The 16,882-nt window shown below is 35.9% G+C and overlaps 1 protein-coding gene across 1 annotated transcript in view; it reads left to right on the top strand.

Moving 5' to 3' along the window:
• The first annotated feature begins 1,066 nt into the window (after positions 1 to 1,066).
• LOC149789967 (uncharacterized) overlaps positions 1,067 to 16,882 on the top strand; it is a 299,468-nt gene continuing 283,652 nt past the window's right edge. The window contains exon 1 of the mRNA XM_089973148.1: positions 1,067 to 1,328. Coding sequence (XP_089829274.1) covers positions 1,067 to 1,328 — 262 coding nt within the window. The remainder of the gene's footprint in view (positions 1,329 to 16,882) is intronic.

The following is a 16,882-nucleotide window of genomic DNA, read 5'->3' as shown; positions in this document are numbered from 1 at the left end:
AGCTAAGAAACAGGGAGACGAACAATAAAAACAATATTATAATTCGTCCCCACACATCCCCATCCCGCTATCCCTATTGTTTGGTCAGCCGGCATGTCAATGTTACCTCAGGGTGTCCAGATCCCTCGCAAGCCTCGGATAAAACTTGGTGAAAATGGAGCGTAGCGGATTTTCAGTCGTGGCATGCGACGATGCCTCTGGACCTATGATGATAAACTGCCAAATAAACCGATTAATGCGAGGTAGGGGAGTAAAAACAATTTTAGGGTCAGTACTAATGGCATGTAAACCGTAATAATGGCTGAATTTTCTCTTGTTTGTCCATCATTTTGTTGAGACTATACCCCCCCCCCCCCGTTTCAATATGATTGAATGTCTGCATTTTCTCTGTTCGGAACGTTAGCCGTGCAGCGTTAGCCGTGCTGTACATTCTTCATTTACACCAACATTCATGTTTAAGTCCTAGGTATCGTTTCTTTTTAAGGAAAAAAAACTGACACAAGTCGTGGTGTATCAAAGATACATCGTACATACTATAAACAAGCACGCACACGCACGCACAAACATACAAATAGTGAAAATTACAGCATTACAAGTGTCTTGGAGTTCTTGGAGTGTTCCTCTAAAAGGTACACATACAGATATTTAGTTAAGTACAGATAATAACGCTGATCACATTCACATGCAAAATGGTATTCCTTTGCAACATAAGTTTCACAAAAGAAACGATCTTTCATGACATGCAGCATGGTCGAATCTGCCCATATTTGTCGCATGCCATCAGCTCTATGATGATGTCGAAGTTTCGAATAAAATATGTTTGCTTTTTATTCTTAAAGAGCACTGTAGCCTACAAAGCAGCTTGTATTTCAAAAGAATCCTTGTAAATGTAAAACATTTATAGAAGGGGCACACATAATGAAAAAAATAAAAAGTTTTCATAGAAACTAAACGAAAATTTTAAAAAGTAAAAAGAAATTGCTAATACCCGGATAATTTTTATTTTGTGGTTTTTATATATTTTTTTATGAAGGCTGATTGCTGATCTGGTGAGAAGGGCGCAGTTATGTCAGAGCAAACCAAGGGAGTAGTTGGAGGCTGTAAACAGTTTGAATGCAAGGTGATTGGATTCCCCCGACCCTCAGTCCGATGGTACAAGGATGGGGTCAACATTACCACCGACAAAAGATACAAGTTTGATTACACAAGGGAGGGGTACGTTACCCTCATCATCGACAATGTAACATATAAAGACCAGGGCGCGTATCAGTGTCAGGCCGACAACTCAGAAGGAAGAGCCTCTACGTCAGCATATCTACTGGTTCGAGGTAAGTGACTGGAGCTTCGCTTTCTCATCATCTATTTATAAATATATTATTTGAATATTATATTATATACGGCTGCAACACGTTAAATTAGGTGCACACATTTTTGAAAAACAGGAAGCAAACGTTACCAGAGTTATACACTAGTCTCAAATAATGTGACATGAGAGTAAACAAAATCTCCTTGGTGTCAAAACTAGGGATAAAATTAAAAATTTGGGGCAATCTGAAGTACAAATGAGGGTAAAGGGAAACACTACTGAAGATTGTCAAGAACGTTAAGAATCCGAGCCAAGCAATTTAAAATGGGAAAACAGACAGCGAACATGTTTCATATATAAATAATAGCCTTTTCGATCTAAGTACGTGCATATAGCTCGCAAATGTCATTAGTATCGTTCTTAGGTTGAGGTATCGAGGTTTTCTTTCTTTTTATATTTTGAAGCAAAATATATGTGTTCTTACCAACAATTGAAAATTGGGGGATAGCTGATGTTAAGAATCCTACGAATATTTCAGTAAAAGAGGTTTCTGACTTGTATGGGCTTTAAGGCAACATTAAACATAGAAACTCTAGGATTTTTATGCGATTCTAGAAGTCACAATAGTTAGCATCGAATCACATATTTTCCCAGTTTCTCATGTTTTTAGTTCCATTTTTTAAACCAGTATTGACGTTTTCAAAAACACACGAGGCAGTTAATATTTTGGTTTACCCTATTATTCCTGGAAAAAGAATACTAATTTATGTGATTTCAGAGTATATGGGGTAGTCTTGCACCATTTACTCCTTTATTTTTGTCTTAGCATATATATATATATATATATATATATATATATATATATATATATATATATATATATATATATATATATATATATATATATATAATGTGTGTGTGTGTGTATCTATATATAAACAAGACATACTGATCTGTAGTAAGTATTAATACCTAAAGTGTAATGTTTCTATCTTAAATGTCGTAGTTCCGCAAAATGCTAGTCAGCCATTAGTAATGTAAAGATTCATTTAAAATGAAGATCAGTTTAACACTGTTATTCACTTGTATATTATCCAGGACTGCGATAGGCGATGCCTACCAATATTGCTTATGTTGATACTAATCCCCCAGCCCCGCGAAAAATAATCAAATAAATAAATCTGTACATTAATTATATAGAGTAGATGAAATAAGAAAGTGAAGTCAGTTCAAGTGAGAGAGAAGGTAACAGAATTACTGAGTACATTGTAAGCTTCTCCGTGTGAGAACATTCAATGAAATATACTTTATCATGCTACATTATTTTCAGTATGAAATTGTTTATCGTATGAGTGATGATGCATGCTTTTATCTTGTTCCAATTTTGCATACGTTGTAACAATCTAGATTACACTGAAACAAATCTCTCTCTCTCTCTCTCTCTCTCTCTCTCTCTCTCTCTCTCAGTTATGTGACGCACTACTCTCTGGAGCCTTTTCCGTTTTAAAAACATGATTTGTGGGGTGGACTCTTGCTTATAGAAGGTATCAGTATTTCAACTTTCGGACATACGCACGAGTGGAGAAGCTAAGAGGCAACCAAAATTAAATTTTCAAAACATTTCGAGTAAATTGAAAGTAATATACTGGCGGTTTCGGACGTGTCTCTTGACTAAAAAAAATAATTCAAATGTGTGTCTTATGTTTTTTCTCGTCTTAATAAGTGTGGTCTCGAAGTAAGATGGTTTAGTCTTGCTCAAATGCTTTGTTTAGACTGAATACGTTATAAAACCACCAGGCCTTTTCAGTGCCCATTAAGAAATAAATTGGTTTCAATTGGTGAAACTTATCTAAACATGAATACTATTTTTGTAAAAATCAGTCCTGTGTTTATCGATCTCAACACTTTTTGCTACCAAAGACTACGTGAAAATATTAGATGACACTGAGTACATCCATTTTAATATATGCGTTACAAATTGTCTTGAAAAAATATTTAAATGTTTTTTAATTGAAAATTTGTCTATATGAAAACAGTCCGATCTTTGGAACATCTTACTAAATAAACTTAGATTGGGGTTCTTCGACTAAAAATTCTAGTAAATGACTCACGTTTAACTTATTATGTTTCTGTAATATGGATTTTGCCACTTTGTTTATCTTGACACTTCTATTTATAGCTGCAATGAGAATATTGTATTTGATAACTCCTTTCGGAGAGAGTGGTGGTTTCAGTTTTGCCGTAGACAACAGATTTTTTTTTCTGAAAAAAAAAATGTAATTCGTGTAAAGGCAACTATGCAGATTTCGATGTCATGCAAGTATACTATTTCTTTGTCCTCGCTGATAGGTGAAGACCGGCTGCGCGCGCGTGTTTATTTGTGTGTGTGTGTGTGTGTGTGTGTGTGAGAGAGAGAGAGAGAGAGAGAGAGAGAGAGAGAGAGAGAGAGATGAGGGTTGGTAGGAGAGAGAAAAGGGAACGAGATCAGCAGATTAATCACATCCTTCTTAGAATTTGTGTAAAACCGTATATAAATGATAAGTTATGTTTTAAACGTGTGTATGTATTTTTAGCTTGTTGATTTACGTGCCTCGTTTGTGTCGGACAATTTGTATATTCTGTTTAGCTGTACTGTTTCTGCACTGCATAGATACTGGATTTTTATGATGATTTTATCCCAAAATGCAAAACAATATAACAAGGAAAACTCACTGATGGACAAATGATCATATACACCCCACATATCTTTATTGTATGAAAAGTTATAACTTTGCAGTCTCAGAAGTCATAAGCAACATATGGTTGGGTGAGTTTTGACGCAATTGTTTGACGTCATGAAATATAGATATATTTATTATAAACATCTACAAGACATGATTGAGGGGCGTTGAGTATATGTTCTTATCATGAGAAATATGAAGCTGAAAACGACGACTACGACGATGATGGTGATAATAATGGAATAGCAGTCACACTTGTTCCTCTCTGTTTCCGTAGAGTCACTTTCTTGGTTGTCCTCTCCGAACAATAGCCAAAGCACTGACGCATCGGAATGTACGGACATCGAATTGACATCAAGTTTGGAAACAGTTGAATTTGGATATGTAGAATCCGATTCTAAAAACACCATTCCTCATTGATTAAGCTCTGTCACCATGGCGAAATATTATTTACACGTTCGTCTGCAATCGTTTTCACATATAGCCCGTTTTGACTGCGATTCGAACTTAAGAGATCTGTAGAAATATGTGATCTAAATACCGTGTATATGGGTCACTCCACACGTTATTACATGCATATCATCCTCTTAGAATATTGTCCAAGCTTCCAAGCCATAGGATTATGAACACAACTCGCAACTAAATCAGTGGTAATGCATACGTCATATACATAATACGATGACGTGATGGAAACATGGTCGAGACTAAAGTTGAATCAGCGAAATCAGATGTAGAGCTTGGTTACAGATCATTATGTTTCTGACGCATTTTCATTCACTTCTCAGGAACCAACAATTTAATTTTCGTGCGGGTGGAGTGCGATTTTCTTTCGAGCCGGGATATATATTTTTCCATTACCTGAAGATAATGTTGATTTTTTTTCAACTAATATAATGGATTCAAGAATCTTTTGTGTACTAAATATCAATTCAACATTATGTTTCAAGCTATTTGAGAGATGGATTTTTAAAATTATTTAAATCAACTTACCCCAGCTTCTCCACCGACCCCCACCCCGCCTAAAATTGAAATAGTCGGTACCGATTTGGAATCACTTTAGCCAAATTTGGAGCCGACATACAATAAGCATTTGATAACCTGTCTTTTAATCGTCTTTAAGGCTTAGAAGATCATTGTAATAACACACAACAATCTTCCTATATTTAAATCGAGCATTGGCAAAAACTAAAAACATAAATAAAGTAAATAGCACATAAATTAAACATATCGTATCTATGAAATACATTATTAGATGAAATTATAGTTTTAATATTAATTTTTGATGAATCAATACTTTCATTTTATTTTCAGTTACGAAGTATTTCGTCACGTGATCCCTTCACGTGAAAGTTTTATTTTCATGAATTAAATTCAAAGCCTGCCTATTCCTTTAAGAATTTGTTCTAGTTTCTGTTCAAAATTAAAATATTGCATGCTGGAAAAATTAATTGCATATATAAAATAAAAAAATAAAAATTCGATTCAAGTGACATGTCGGCGTGTCCAGCTCTTTCTTCCTTTATATGTTAATTTTAAATGTCAGCTGCGAATGACAGTAAAGATATTTTCATGCTGTTTTGGACACCCACGAGCACAGAACTCCCCACAATATTGCTAATTTTAATAAAATTATCCAAGTTTACATCACGCCCTCGTCCACATATTCCTAATGATGTAAACACTGAGCGTTTCAGCTTTGGAAAATCCTGAACATATGCTGTGAAGAGAAATATTTTCAAAGTTATCCAGACGTTTCTGAATGAATATTATTGATTTTCTTCCTTAATATCTAAGTTCTTGTTGAAGTTGATAAATAACTGATCAACTGATAGAAGAGCGGTAGGCCACTATCGCTTGATCTCTTCGCCGCTTTTAGAGAATTAATTGTATACGTCAATTGTGACGCGGTGAGATAGGAAAAAGATGTACTTATTAGAAGCAGACTACCTAGCTCGACGTATGATTGATGGCACGTGATTATTGAAATAAGAAATAAGATCTGGTTATTAACGTATTTGTCGGATGCTATTTGTCTTCGTCATCGTTGTTACATATTTGTGTTGTATCTCTGCCATAAGTGCATGTCTTCCCTGTTGGTTGTTCAGTTGCTTTACTGTCAATGGAACATGGCGTTTCTCGCACCATTATCGTCAGCACTGCTAAACGCTATTGACTTGTGGATGTTCGTAACAGCCAGAGATTTCTGGTACCGTGGATGTGTTTAAGTATGTGTGGGTGTATGAACAATGTCATCACACCTCCGATTTTCAGAAAATTGTTGATTTTTGTTTTTAAATGCCCTTTTAGATTTGAGTTGGAATCAAGAATTTTGCGAATTGTGGCCTTCATTAAAAATTTTATGCTTAGTGTCTCAGAAAACGATAACGATAAGTCGCAATTTATGACACCTTGAACTATGTTATATATTACATGTAGATAATGATAAATACTGCCCAATGACTGACCTTAAACTACATGATATAGATTACACATATATAATGATAAACAGCATGTAAAGTTCTGTTTGAAGGAAGCGAAGCAGACATTGGTATAAGCATCTTGGACGTGTCAAAATTGGAGTTCTAACGCAAACGCAGCAACATGAAAGATTTAACATTTGCAGAGAGAGAGAGAGAGAGAGAGAGAGAGAGAGAGAATAACAACGACAACCTTTCACAGCATTTAAACTTGTATCTATGGATTTGGTAGATACAGTTGTGATGAACAGTGCCCCAAAGTCATGTGAACTCGATCATAATCCGACATCACTGATGCTAGAATGATTACATTCCGTATTGTCTTTATTGTTATCAATACGTTTCTCTCAGGAATACCCATCAGTTTTCAAGCTTGCTATCATAGAGTCTCTGTTGACCATAACGATTTAAAAATTATACCGCCTTGTTTCTTACCATCCAAAAATCTTAAAAAAGTTGTTCACATAGCAAATTGTATATCATCGGAATTCAAATAACCTATTTAGCAATGTACTGTCAGCATATCACCCTCGAGTACTGAAACTACCCGTCTGGGAGTACTTAACGAAATACTATATGATTCGGATAGTGGAAAGATTACAGTTCTCACCCCCCCTTTTGTCTGAGCGTTTGACACAATATACCATGATATATTAGATATATTACTTTACCATCTCCAGCACATATTTGGTATTCTCGACACAGCCTTACTATGGTTCAAGACCTACTTAGTCAACAAGACACAATATTGCGTACGTAAATGGAAAACATTTCAGTCCAGTTCATCAACGTTTTGGTGTTCCACAAGGTTCTGTTCTTGTCCCATTTCTCTTCATTCTGTACACGCAGCAGCTGTCAAGTGTCATAGATTGACATCCGGTATTTCACTAATTATACGCTGATGACGCTCAAATATCAAATCTATTTGCCGAACTGAAGTTGAGGCTACCATCCAAGTCGTAGAGACGTACATTTCCGATATGAAGTCACTGATGGTACTTAACAAGCTGCAGATGAATGATGACAATACTGAAGTCAACCTGATCACTAGGCAAAGACTTCGTCATTCACATCCTATACCTCAAACAATAAGGCATCACCAATACCAACATTAAATTCACACAGTCAGTACGAAACCTAGGTGTCACTCTTGACAGTATTCTCTCATTACACCAACATGTCATGAACATTTGCAAGGCTGCATATCTGGAGTTGAAACACATTAGCTTCATTCGCAATTTTTTTTTCGGTTGATGCCACTAAGACACTTGTGTGTTCCTTACTATTTTCAAGACTGAACTATTGTAATTCACTTCTATCTGGCTTGTCTCATTATTTGCTACATAAAAAGTTCAAAACACAGCTGCTCGGATTTCCACTAGAGTACGAAGAACTAGGCACAATTCCATCACACTCTGTTAACTCCACTGGCTATCCGTTCGGTCCAGAATTAAACACAAAATCTGTTCACTACTCTAAATTTCGTTATACCTATCTGACCTCACCCACGCGTATACCTCATTTAAAAATTTACACTTCTCTTCCGACACTCGTATTCTCATTGTCCCCTACCCCTTAAAACAATGTCATACCAGGGCGCAGCTACGCGTAACGAATTGACCATTGATTTTAGACACACCTATTTCGTGGTGTTTCGTGGTGTTTCTTGTTGTAATCTTGTCCTTGCATATGTTTTTATGTGTTATACTGTAAAGCACTTACAGCTTCTAAAGAAAGCGCTCAGGAAATGTTGGTTACAAGACTTATTCGTCCCTGTCACTCGACACTGCATGCTTCTCCGCTACACTACTTATGCTTTTACTAAAATATCAGTACTAAGCTTGATGCTAAAAAAAAGCAATGAAATATTACTTTAAAATGTAATCTCCCGTAGATAGACATGTAATAAGAGGCAATGTTTGCAACTCGAGAAATTGAAGTTGCTCAGGTAACCACTGATTGCTTAGTGGTATTCGCATTTAGAGCGAAATATTTTAGTAATCTTGGTGCTATACTTTAACTTTTCAACAAGACATCACACATATTTATGGGTTATATATGGGGAAATTTAACAGACAGATAATGCTGAAATTGTGTGATTTTCTTCTGGTCAGAAATTGCTTTTCTAGTGCCAGATCGCTTGTGTTTTCAAGATTGCGTGACTTTGGTACGTCATAGGAAAGGCATCAGCTGATATTTATATAAGCATTTAATCACTTTTTGATAAAATTGTCAGTACAATAACTTGCATTTGAAAAAAAGAATTCCAACTATCTCACTTTCTAACAACTTTTGTACAAAAACTAAACGATCAGTTTTGGTCAAACATCTATCTTGAGAGCTACACAAAAATGAAGATTGTTGATTGACCAAATGAATTGGAACATTTTTCTCATTGCCACAGCCATATTTCGATCAATCTGCTGTTGTCTCAAAATTATCGGCTCATGAAGGTATTAAAAAAACATACACTGTGTGAAAGTTTGTGGGAATCGGCTAAGACACGCAAAATACTTATTCTGAATGACAGTTGGCAACATTTATTTTGATAAAAGTAATTAAATATTTATATAAATATCTGCTGGCAGATTTCATTTGGTATCCAATGTATCAATAAATCTTCAATCACAAAAATAAAGGCTATTCAGACAAACTAAGCAGAGGAAAAAATCTCATAAATTTTGGGTGGCCGAGTGGTCAAAAGGACTAGCCTTGACCGATCATTGCCATCTCACCTCTGACTGGTTGGCTTCGAGTCTCGGGATCGCCCAATGAGGGTTATGTGAGAAAGCTTGCCAATAGCTTCCTGTGGGTCGGTCGTTCTTATCGGGTTTTTCCTACACCAGTTATTCTGGCCACCGTGTACAACCTATCTTGCTCAGAGAAGCAGCATAAAAACCAAAACAACAACAACATTATCTGTCTCTTATAACTCCTCAAATATCGGACTCGACAAGATGTATGATATCTCGTTGAAAGGAAAACAGTCTTTTCATCAAAATGACCAATAAATTACTCAAATATGTCACTTTAAAAAAGCCGTTAAGTAGTCGAGGGCTAGCTATGTTAATAATATTCACCTATTTTGATATCACGCTTTCATCTTGTAACGGTCTCAAAGTCGTTTCCTTTGCGACATGTTCTCAACTGATAACAAGTAGGTAAGAAATAGAAGTCTGTTAATAATATTCTTGGTTAGAACTTTTGAGTTTAATTTCCCCAGCAAAATTACTAATTAGTTCCAAACTCTTTTTTTATGACGTTCATTTGCTACAGCGTTACTTGGTTATAGTGTTTGATGTGTGTGGTTCTTCGAGGAAATTAACTCAGTTATGACGTTTTTATTACCTGGCACGCCGAAGCCAGAAAAACGATGACAGTCGATTAAATCAGAAAGGAGTATCAACAAAAGCTGCTGGGCGACAAACGCCTGATCATCACACAACATTCGATGTCGTAAATAAAAAAAAAAGGCATAACAAGGGCGACAAGTATTAAGGAAGAATAATCGCGCCTCATTTATAATCCGTTCTTTAAAATGACATATTGCTGGTTCAGTGCTGTTAAATGATGAAAAGAAATGTCTTTGGTTTGTACTTTTTGGACTAACAATCCTGTAACAATCGCTTGATGCCTGTATGTTGAATAATGGTGTAAAGCTTACATCGAATATCTTTCGTGTTCATTTTAAAGTTCGCCAGTCAGAAAAGAAAAACAAAATATATTCCTTTAGACATAACATTACAAATAAGGTCAGGATAGAAGCCGGACGTCCACGAAATTGAGAGGAAAAAACCTATTGTCCGAAATTGAGTGTGAAATAAACGTATCGTCTGCAGTCAAAATGATTTATCAGGCATGGCTTTTCCAAAGACTGTGTTGCTAATTACTTTTGGGGCATAACTTAGTGGTAGCAATGCTGCTGCTGTGTTGCACAAGTCTGGTATCGAGATTCCTAGGATTATGTGAAGTGTGATAGTGCCAATGTCATAACCGTAACAGCTGAGTAGAATGTTTATGAAACTGATAATTGCAAGGACGAAAAACAAATTTCTGCTGCTTTAGGTAACCAGACGTTGTATCCAGAGACAGCGAGGTTCTAGTGTGAAGATCGGACATTCACATACAAGCTCAGTGTTACACATATTACATTCTTTTAAGCATCTGCGTTCGACTGAAAAATATCAATAAAGTATCTCAAATTAATAATAAATTGGATGATTATTAACATTTTCTTTACATGTAAATAAATGAAGGACTGATTTGCTAGTAATTAAGTCATTAAACAAAGACGTTGTCACATAAAAGTGATTTTTATGATTGATAAGCTGGTACATACATGCACTTTCATCGGATGATAAAACTTGCTGTTTTATTATTTTTGCATTATTGATAATATTTATTTACACAAATGTATATTGTTTGAAATTTTGACCATTACATATAAGTTCTGACAGTACTATTACAGTATTAATTGATTAATACATGTATTTTCAACGTCACGGACTAGACAAGTATGTACACATTTAGAAAAATAAGCGATGAATTCGGATGTAACGTTCCTCAATCGTTAAAATCATAATGAAATCCCAGTTCCCTGTGTAAATGTATAACCCACCTACCCTCCCTCTCTCTCTCTCTCTCTCATTATCATTGGAGATATTCGTCTTTTACGAGAGGGTGGTACATCTAGCCTTTTCTACATCCCGACCTGACTTGCGTCATATAACATGGATCATTCGCATCGTGCAATGTCAAGATATTTGGTGGAGCATGATGGTGCCTGCACAAGCAGGTGTCACTAGACAATGGCTCATTCAAAAATATGTTCAATTTAAAAGAGAGAGACATATCAGTGTAATGAAATTGTTTCACGATTCTAAAAGCCTTTCTGTGTTTATTGCTATCAAATATCGTTTAAGCCAAGTTGGTGTTATTTTGTACAAAGTTCCTATCCAAAAGGTACCCCTGTAAAAGAACAAATAAATAAATAAATAAATAAGAATTTTTAACAATAATTGAAGTATAGTGGTGAATGTATTTAATTATAAGAGGCGTTGAAAATTGTTTTGGTGATTTTAAAAGGACAAAAGCTGAATACTAGAATATCAAGTTGTGTGGCACGAAGACTTCCTCAGGAACCTATGTCTGCATGGTATTACAAGCAGCAACGTTTAGCCCTTCATGAAAGACCTGCAGACGGCATCAGATAGCAAGGTAAAATGTCTGGACGAGCTTAGAAACCACTTTCACACTGTCCAGTGTGTCAAGCAAGCTGCAGCAATGATCTCCACTACACACTCCAAATGCACAATCTGGGACATCAATTGGAAACACTATCATAGGATCGCACACAGTTGCCGACGACGTGATAATCCTGGCTAATGACCCTGTAGATCTGCACATCTCACAGTAAACGATATGCCGATTCTGCAATCCATCCAATTGCAATATCGTGATCTTCAACGAAACGTATAAAATGGTAACAAAGTCCTGGAATCTGTGAAGAAAAACAACGACTGAGGAAACCGAAGCCACAGCCCAAATGGGTGGAGTTTGAGATTGCACTTAGGCAGCATGCATTAAAATACGAGGGTAGAGATAGCTGGTGTAGCTTCAAAAGGTAAACCCTTCAGCAATACGCACTCCCTTTAGCCTTCGACCTGATTGATACCCCTCCCCGGCAAGTAATACAGGTAAACATGGTAAAGGTAAAAATTACCAAAAAAATATGGACTAAGACATGGAATAGGAGAAGCTATGCAAACCATTGGTCAGATACCACCACACACAAGACTACCACTTCTGCGTGCGCGCCACTTATGGACATCCATCTAAACCAACCGAAGGACTGTAGCCGAAGTATCCATCAAAGCAAGGTTCTACCATGGCGGAAATTAGAAGATTTATGTATAGCACCACAGGAACCATCCTCCTTCACCACCACCGCCACCAGGTTATATAATACACTAAATATCCAGACTTCAAATCTGAGGTGCTCTGCTTAAGTACCGGAGGGAACTACAAATAACTACAAATATGGACAACAGAATCGACTCAGTCTTCTCCTGTCCACCAACCCACCCCACCCCCAAAAAAAGATTTCAAGTGGAAAATTATTAGTGTTTTGAAATATTTTCTATTCCAGAACGCTTCGTTTGCCTTAAACTTACGATCGATATCGACATCCTCGAAAACATTGAAACTCATATACTAGACATAAATTTTGGAATTCATTTCGAGATAATTATATATCATCCTGTAAAGTTAGAAACAAAATTACATTTTATTACCAAATTTACTATTTGTTTTATAATCTCTTGTTTTCATTTGAGCATTAACAGATTGTCAAGATACGCTCTTCTCCCATCCGACATAATAGGTACCAGGGAACCACACGTGTCTCGATGGTCCGACCATGTTTTTTTCTTCGCGAGGTACATTCCTCACAAGTTTGCAGGCCCGGCACTAAGGACAAGGCGAACGAGGCAATCTCCTTAGGCCCCGTGCGTTCAGTCAATGCAATGTTTTTGCTTGGGGTCCCACTCTCATCGCTTGCTGCCTTGGGCCCCGCACATTCCAGGACCGGGCCTGCTAGTTTGTCTAGAGCAGTGATCGAACACATTGTAAATAATATAGCCATGTGGACGGGTGAAAAGACTAATTGCGGGTTATTTGTATGACATCATTTAAAGCTACGAAGGATTTGGGTGATTTACGGACTTAGTACTGTTTACCGATACATAATGGAGCAGCTGACGGGAAATGTTGAACATATTATGAATTACATGCTAAATTCTTCTACCTTTTCAACTTACTGAATGTTGCACGCTGCATTTAACTTTGTGCGCAGATGTTTTAAAATACACCCACGCACGACGCCATGCCATGATTATTTGGTTACTAGTATGTGTAGTTAATTTGTTAGTACGGAAATGGCATTGATTTACTTTCCCTGAAAACGTTTTTAACAAGTTGAAAGTTTTACCTATAAGAAAAAGTAAAGTACTAGATATACTTGCTTTTTCTTTGATTTCTACGCACATGTTAGAATTAAATAATTACACTTCATATATACATTGCACGTGTCAGAACCTATAATATCTGTCAAATACAATTTAAACATTCTAAAATAAATGAGAAATTAGCAAGAAACGATAGCTACACTGTCTGGTCAACCATAATGTGTTTTTTTTTAAAGGGTTGAACGGTTGACCTAAATGAACTGTGCGGACTGCAATTAGAATTTGTGATAATTTTCGTGAAACGCGATTTTCATAATTTTTTGTTATTTTTAGCGATTATATATGTAGAAAAACTTTAAGTTGTATTTCATCAGAATGACGACATCCTAAATAATAAGTGAATTATTTTGGAAAAGGTAAATGAAAGAAACATACGGTACTCGTAACCTTAGCATTGCAGGTGTCTTTAGTCAAGTCAATTAACGATGAGATCATTCTTACAGCGGTCTATGTTCTTCCCCTCCATGTACGAAATGGACGGATTCCTTATACTGAAAACCACACATCATGAATACATTCGTAGCCAGAAAGGCAACGTTGAGCCTCAACAATACTATATTATTTATACATAATTAAAAAAAAAAAATTTAAATTTATCACTCAGCATGTTGATCACACTAGAGTTTTAATACATTAAATATATACGATTAATTTCAGGACAGATTACAAACGTATCCATACAGGAAAAGGACCGTAATTTGTAGTAACCGTGATACTATACTGGTCGACCCAGGTGGCTGAGTGGTTCTTCCTCCACCAGTTATACTGGCCACCATGGTGTTAAACGACCCACCCACCCAAAAAACAACAGTATTATGTTGATTTTGTCCTACATCTAACAACTCATATATCCGTTCATCTTCCCTTTGGATCATCCATTTATCCCATTCATACATATAGCATGCATTCATGGTTTGAAACAAAATTTCTAAGCTCTCCAATTAGACTTAGTGTCATGTCTAAGATTCGGGTCAATATCAATCCATGTATAACCGTACCCACCCACCTCCGACCGTTTGCTCCAGGAGCAGGCATATTGTCTTGGTCCTGGTTTCACTACACGGATAGGAGTTTATTCCTGGGCTAAGATTTTTCAATATCATTATTATTTCATGGTTGATAGCAATTAATTTTATTTAAACAGAACATTCAGCAGACACTAGGAATTAAAATACGGGAATATTGTGTAAATTTCTTCTGATAGGTATCTTGATTTTGTTTTTGAGAATTTCTTTACACTTTTAGAATTCTTCAAAATTGTTGTCATGGGTCAGAAGGTTTCCACGTGTTCAATCATAAAACTAATTAGTGATTTAGAGTCCATTCAGCTGTCTCTTCCTTTGAACAAATATTAATGTCATCAGAATTGTCGTAAGCATGATACTGTAGGGTCTCAAAATTTTTGAGAAAATGAGCAAAATCGCGGCGAGAGAGAGAGAGAGATTCATGCATATCCGTTCAGTCCAAAAATTCTGAAAAGTCAGAAAGTAGTTAAAGGAGAGTCTGTGATAACGTCGGCAGACTTACAGTGTACATTGTATTTATTTTAGCCCGGCCATGCTTTGAGACTGAGACCGTTCTTTCTCGTTTTTTTTTTTCTTCCTTATTTGTAAATGTATCAAATTCCCCTTACAATTTGTATGGGTCATTTATAGTCAAGATGTTGGGAAAATATGATTATTACATTTCTAATCTGTGCGCAGAAATCTAAGAAAAGTGAGAATTTATCGCACTTTTCAGACAGGCAAAACTTACAATCTTAAAAAAATCAATTGTCATGTATGTGAGGTATTTCAATGCCACTTGATGTACTAACGGATTAAATATTCATACAAAACAGGCCAACATTTAGCACTGAAATGTATCCAACGCTGAGATAAAGCCAGTTTTCTATGGAAGGGTAACCAAACGTACCGTACATAATGTATGTCCCCCTGTGTATATAACAAAAATGTTGCTTAACAATATACGACTGATATGGTAGTTCAAAATAGACATGTATGTAAGTTTACTAATTCGGTCTTCGAATAAGCCACGGTTTACTGAAGAACGTATGAAAAGTATATCAAAGATCTACAGGTCAAATGTACTTTTAATATTTTTTATTTACAGTTGGTACTTTTCTGAGCTGTGTGTGTGTGTGTGTGAGAGAGAGAGAGAGAGAGAGAGAGATTATCTTTATTTTGGAGGATTATAACATTATATACGCGTTTGAACTCTTTTCAACGTGTTTTAAAAATAATTAGCCGTTAGGATCGAGTTTTAAAAATGACTGGCCGTTAGGATCGAGTTATAAAAATAATTGGCCGTTAGGGTAGAATTTTAAAAAGAATTAGTCTTTAGGATAGAGTTTTAAAAATAATTAGCCGTTAAGATTGAGTTTTAAAAAGAATTAGCCGTTATGATAGAGTTTTAAAAAGAAATAGTCTTTAGGATAGAGTTTTCACAGGGATACTGTATAATGTTGATATTCTGTTTATTTTTTGTTGTTGTTTGTTTTAATTTTTTCCGTAGTCGTGGAACAACAAATAAATCTTCGAAGAAATCTTTTCAGAAAGCTTGAGGTTTGGTTAAGGGCTCGATTTCTTTTTCCTTACAAAGTTGTTTCAACTTTTACAAAGCTTGAGTCAAGAATGCGATGCACTTGTATTTGTCCAACTTCGTTAGATTATACACATTGTAATAATTCGTTAAACCGTAAAATAACACCATATTTCTCTCTCTCTCTCTCTCTCTCTCTCTCTCTCTCTCTCTCTCTCTCTCTATATATATATATATATATATATATATATATATATATATATATATATATATATATATATATATATATATATATACTTATGCATGCAAGGTTGGATGTTTGGATGCACTGCCGGATAAATGGAAGGATACTTGGATATTAAACAGCATCTCTCTTGATAATAAGAGTTTTATCCATTCTACTCGTGGAACTTCCTTCGTTGTTCTAATTAAACACACATGGTGCATCGTAGGGAGAAGTTAGATAAGTCTTGTTAATATTAACACTTTCGTGTTCTGTGCGATATTAGTATGCCCACTTACAAAAACCATTACAGCATAGTTGCAAGCAACACATATAATGGCGCACAACTGGTACGTATTATTAGACTCAACACGATGGCAGTGTGATGTGGACTAGTTCGTTGCATCTCACCAAGGGTCATGGCCCGGCTAAGCTTATTGGCATTATTCTAAGATTATTTAACGAACTATTAATTTAAAAAAAAAATTGTCTTTCAAATTATACAAGAATCCTAAATTAATTGTCCGGTTCCATTCGATGGTCCGAATAGCACCGACCCCGCTCTGATTTGATTTAATTTCTACGGAAGA

The sequence above is a fragment of the Sinohyriopsis cumingii genome, chromosome 10 (assembly GCF_028554795.1).
Source record: "Sinohyriopsis cumingii isolate HCF-2022 chromosome 10, ASM2855479v2, whole genome shotgun sequence".
Classification (NCBI taxonomy): domain Eukaryota; kingdom Metazoa; phylum Mollusca; class Bivalvia; order Unionida; family Unionidae; genus Sinohyriopsis; species Sinohyriopsis cumingii.
Note: the sequence above shows the minus strand (reverse complement) of the source record. Positions and strands in the feature narration are given on the sequence as shown.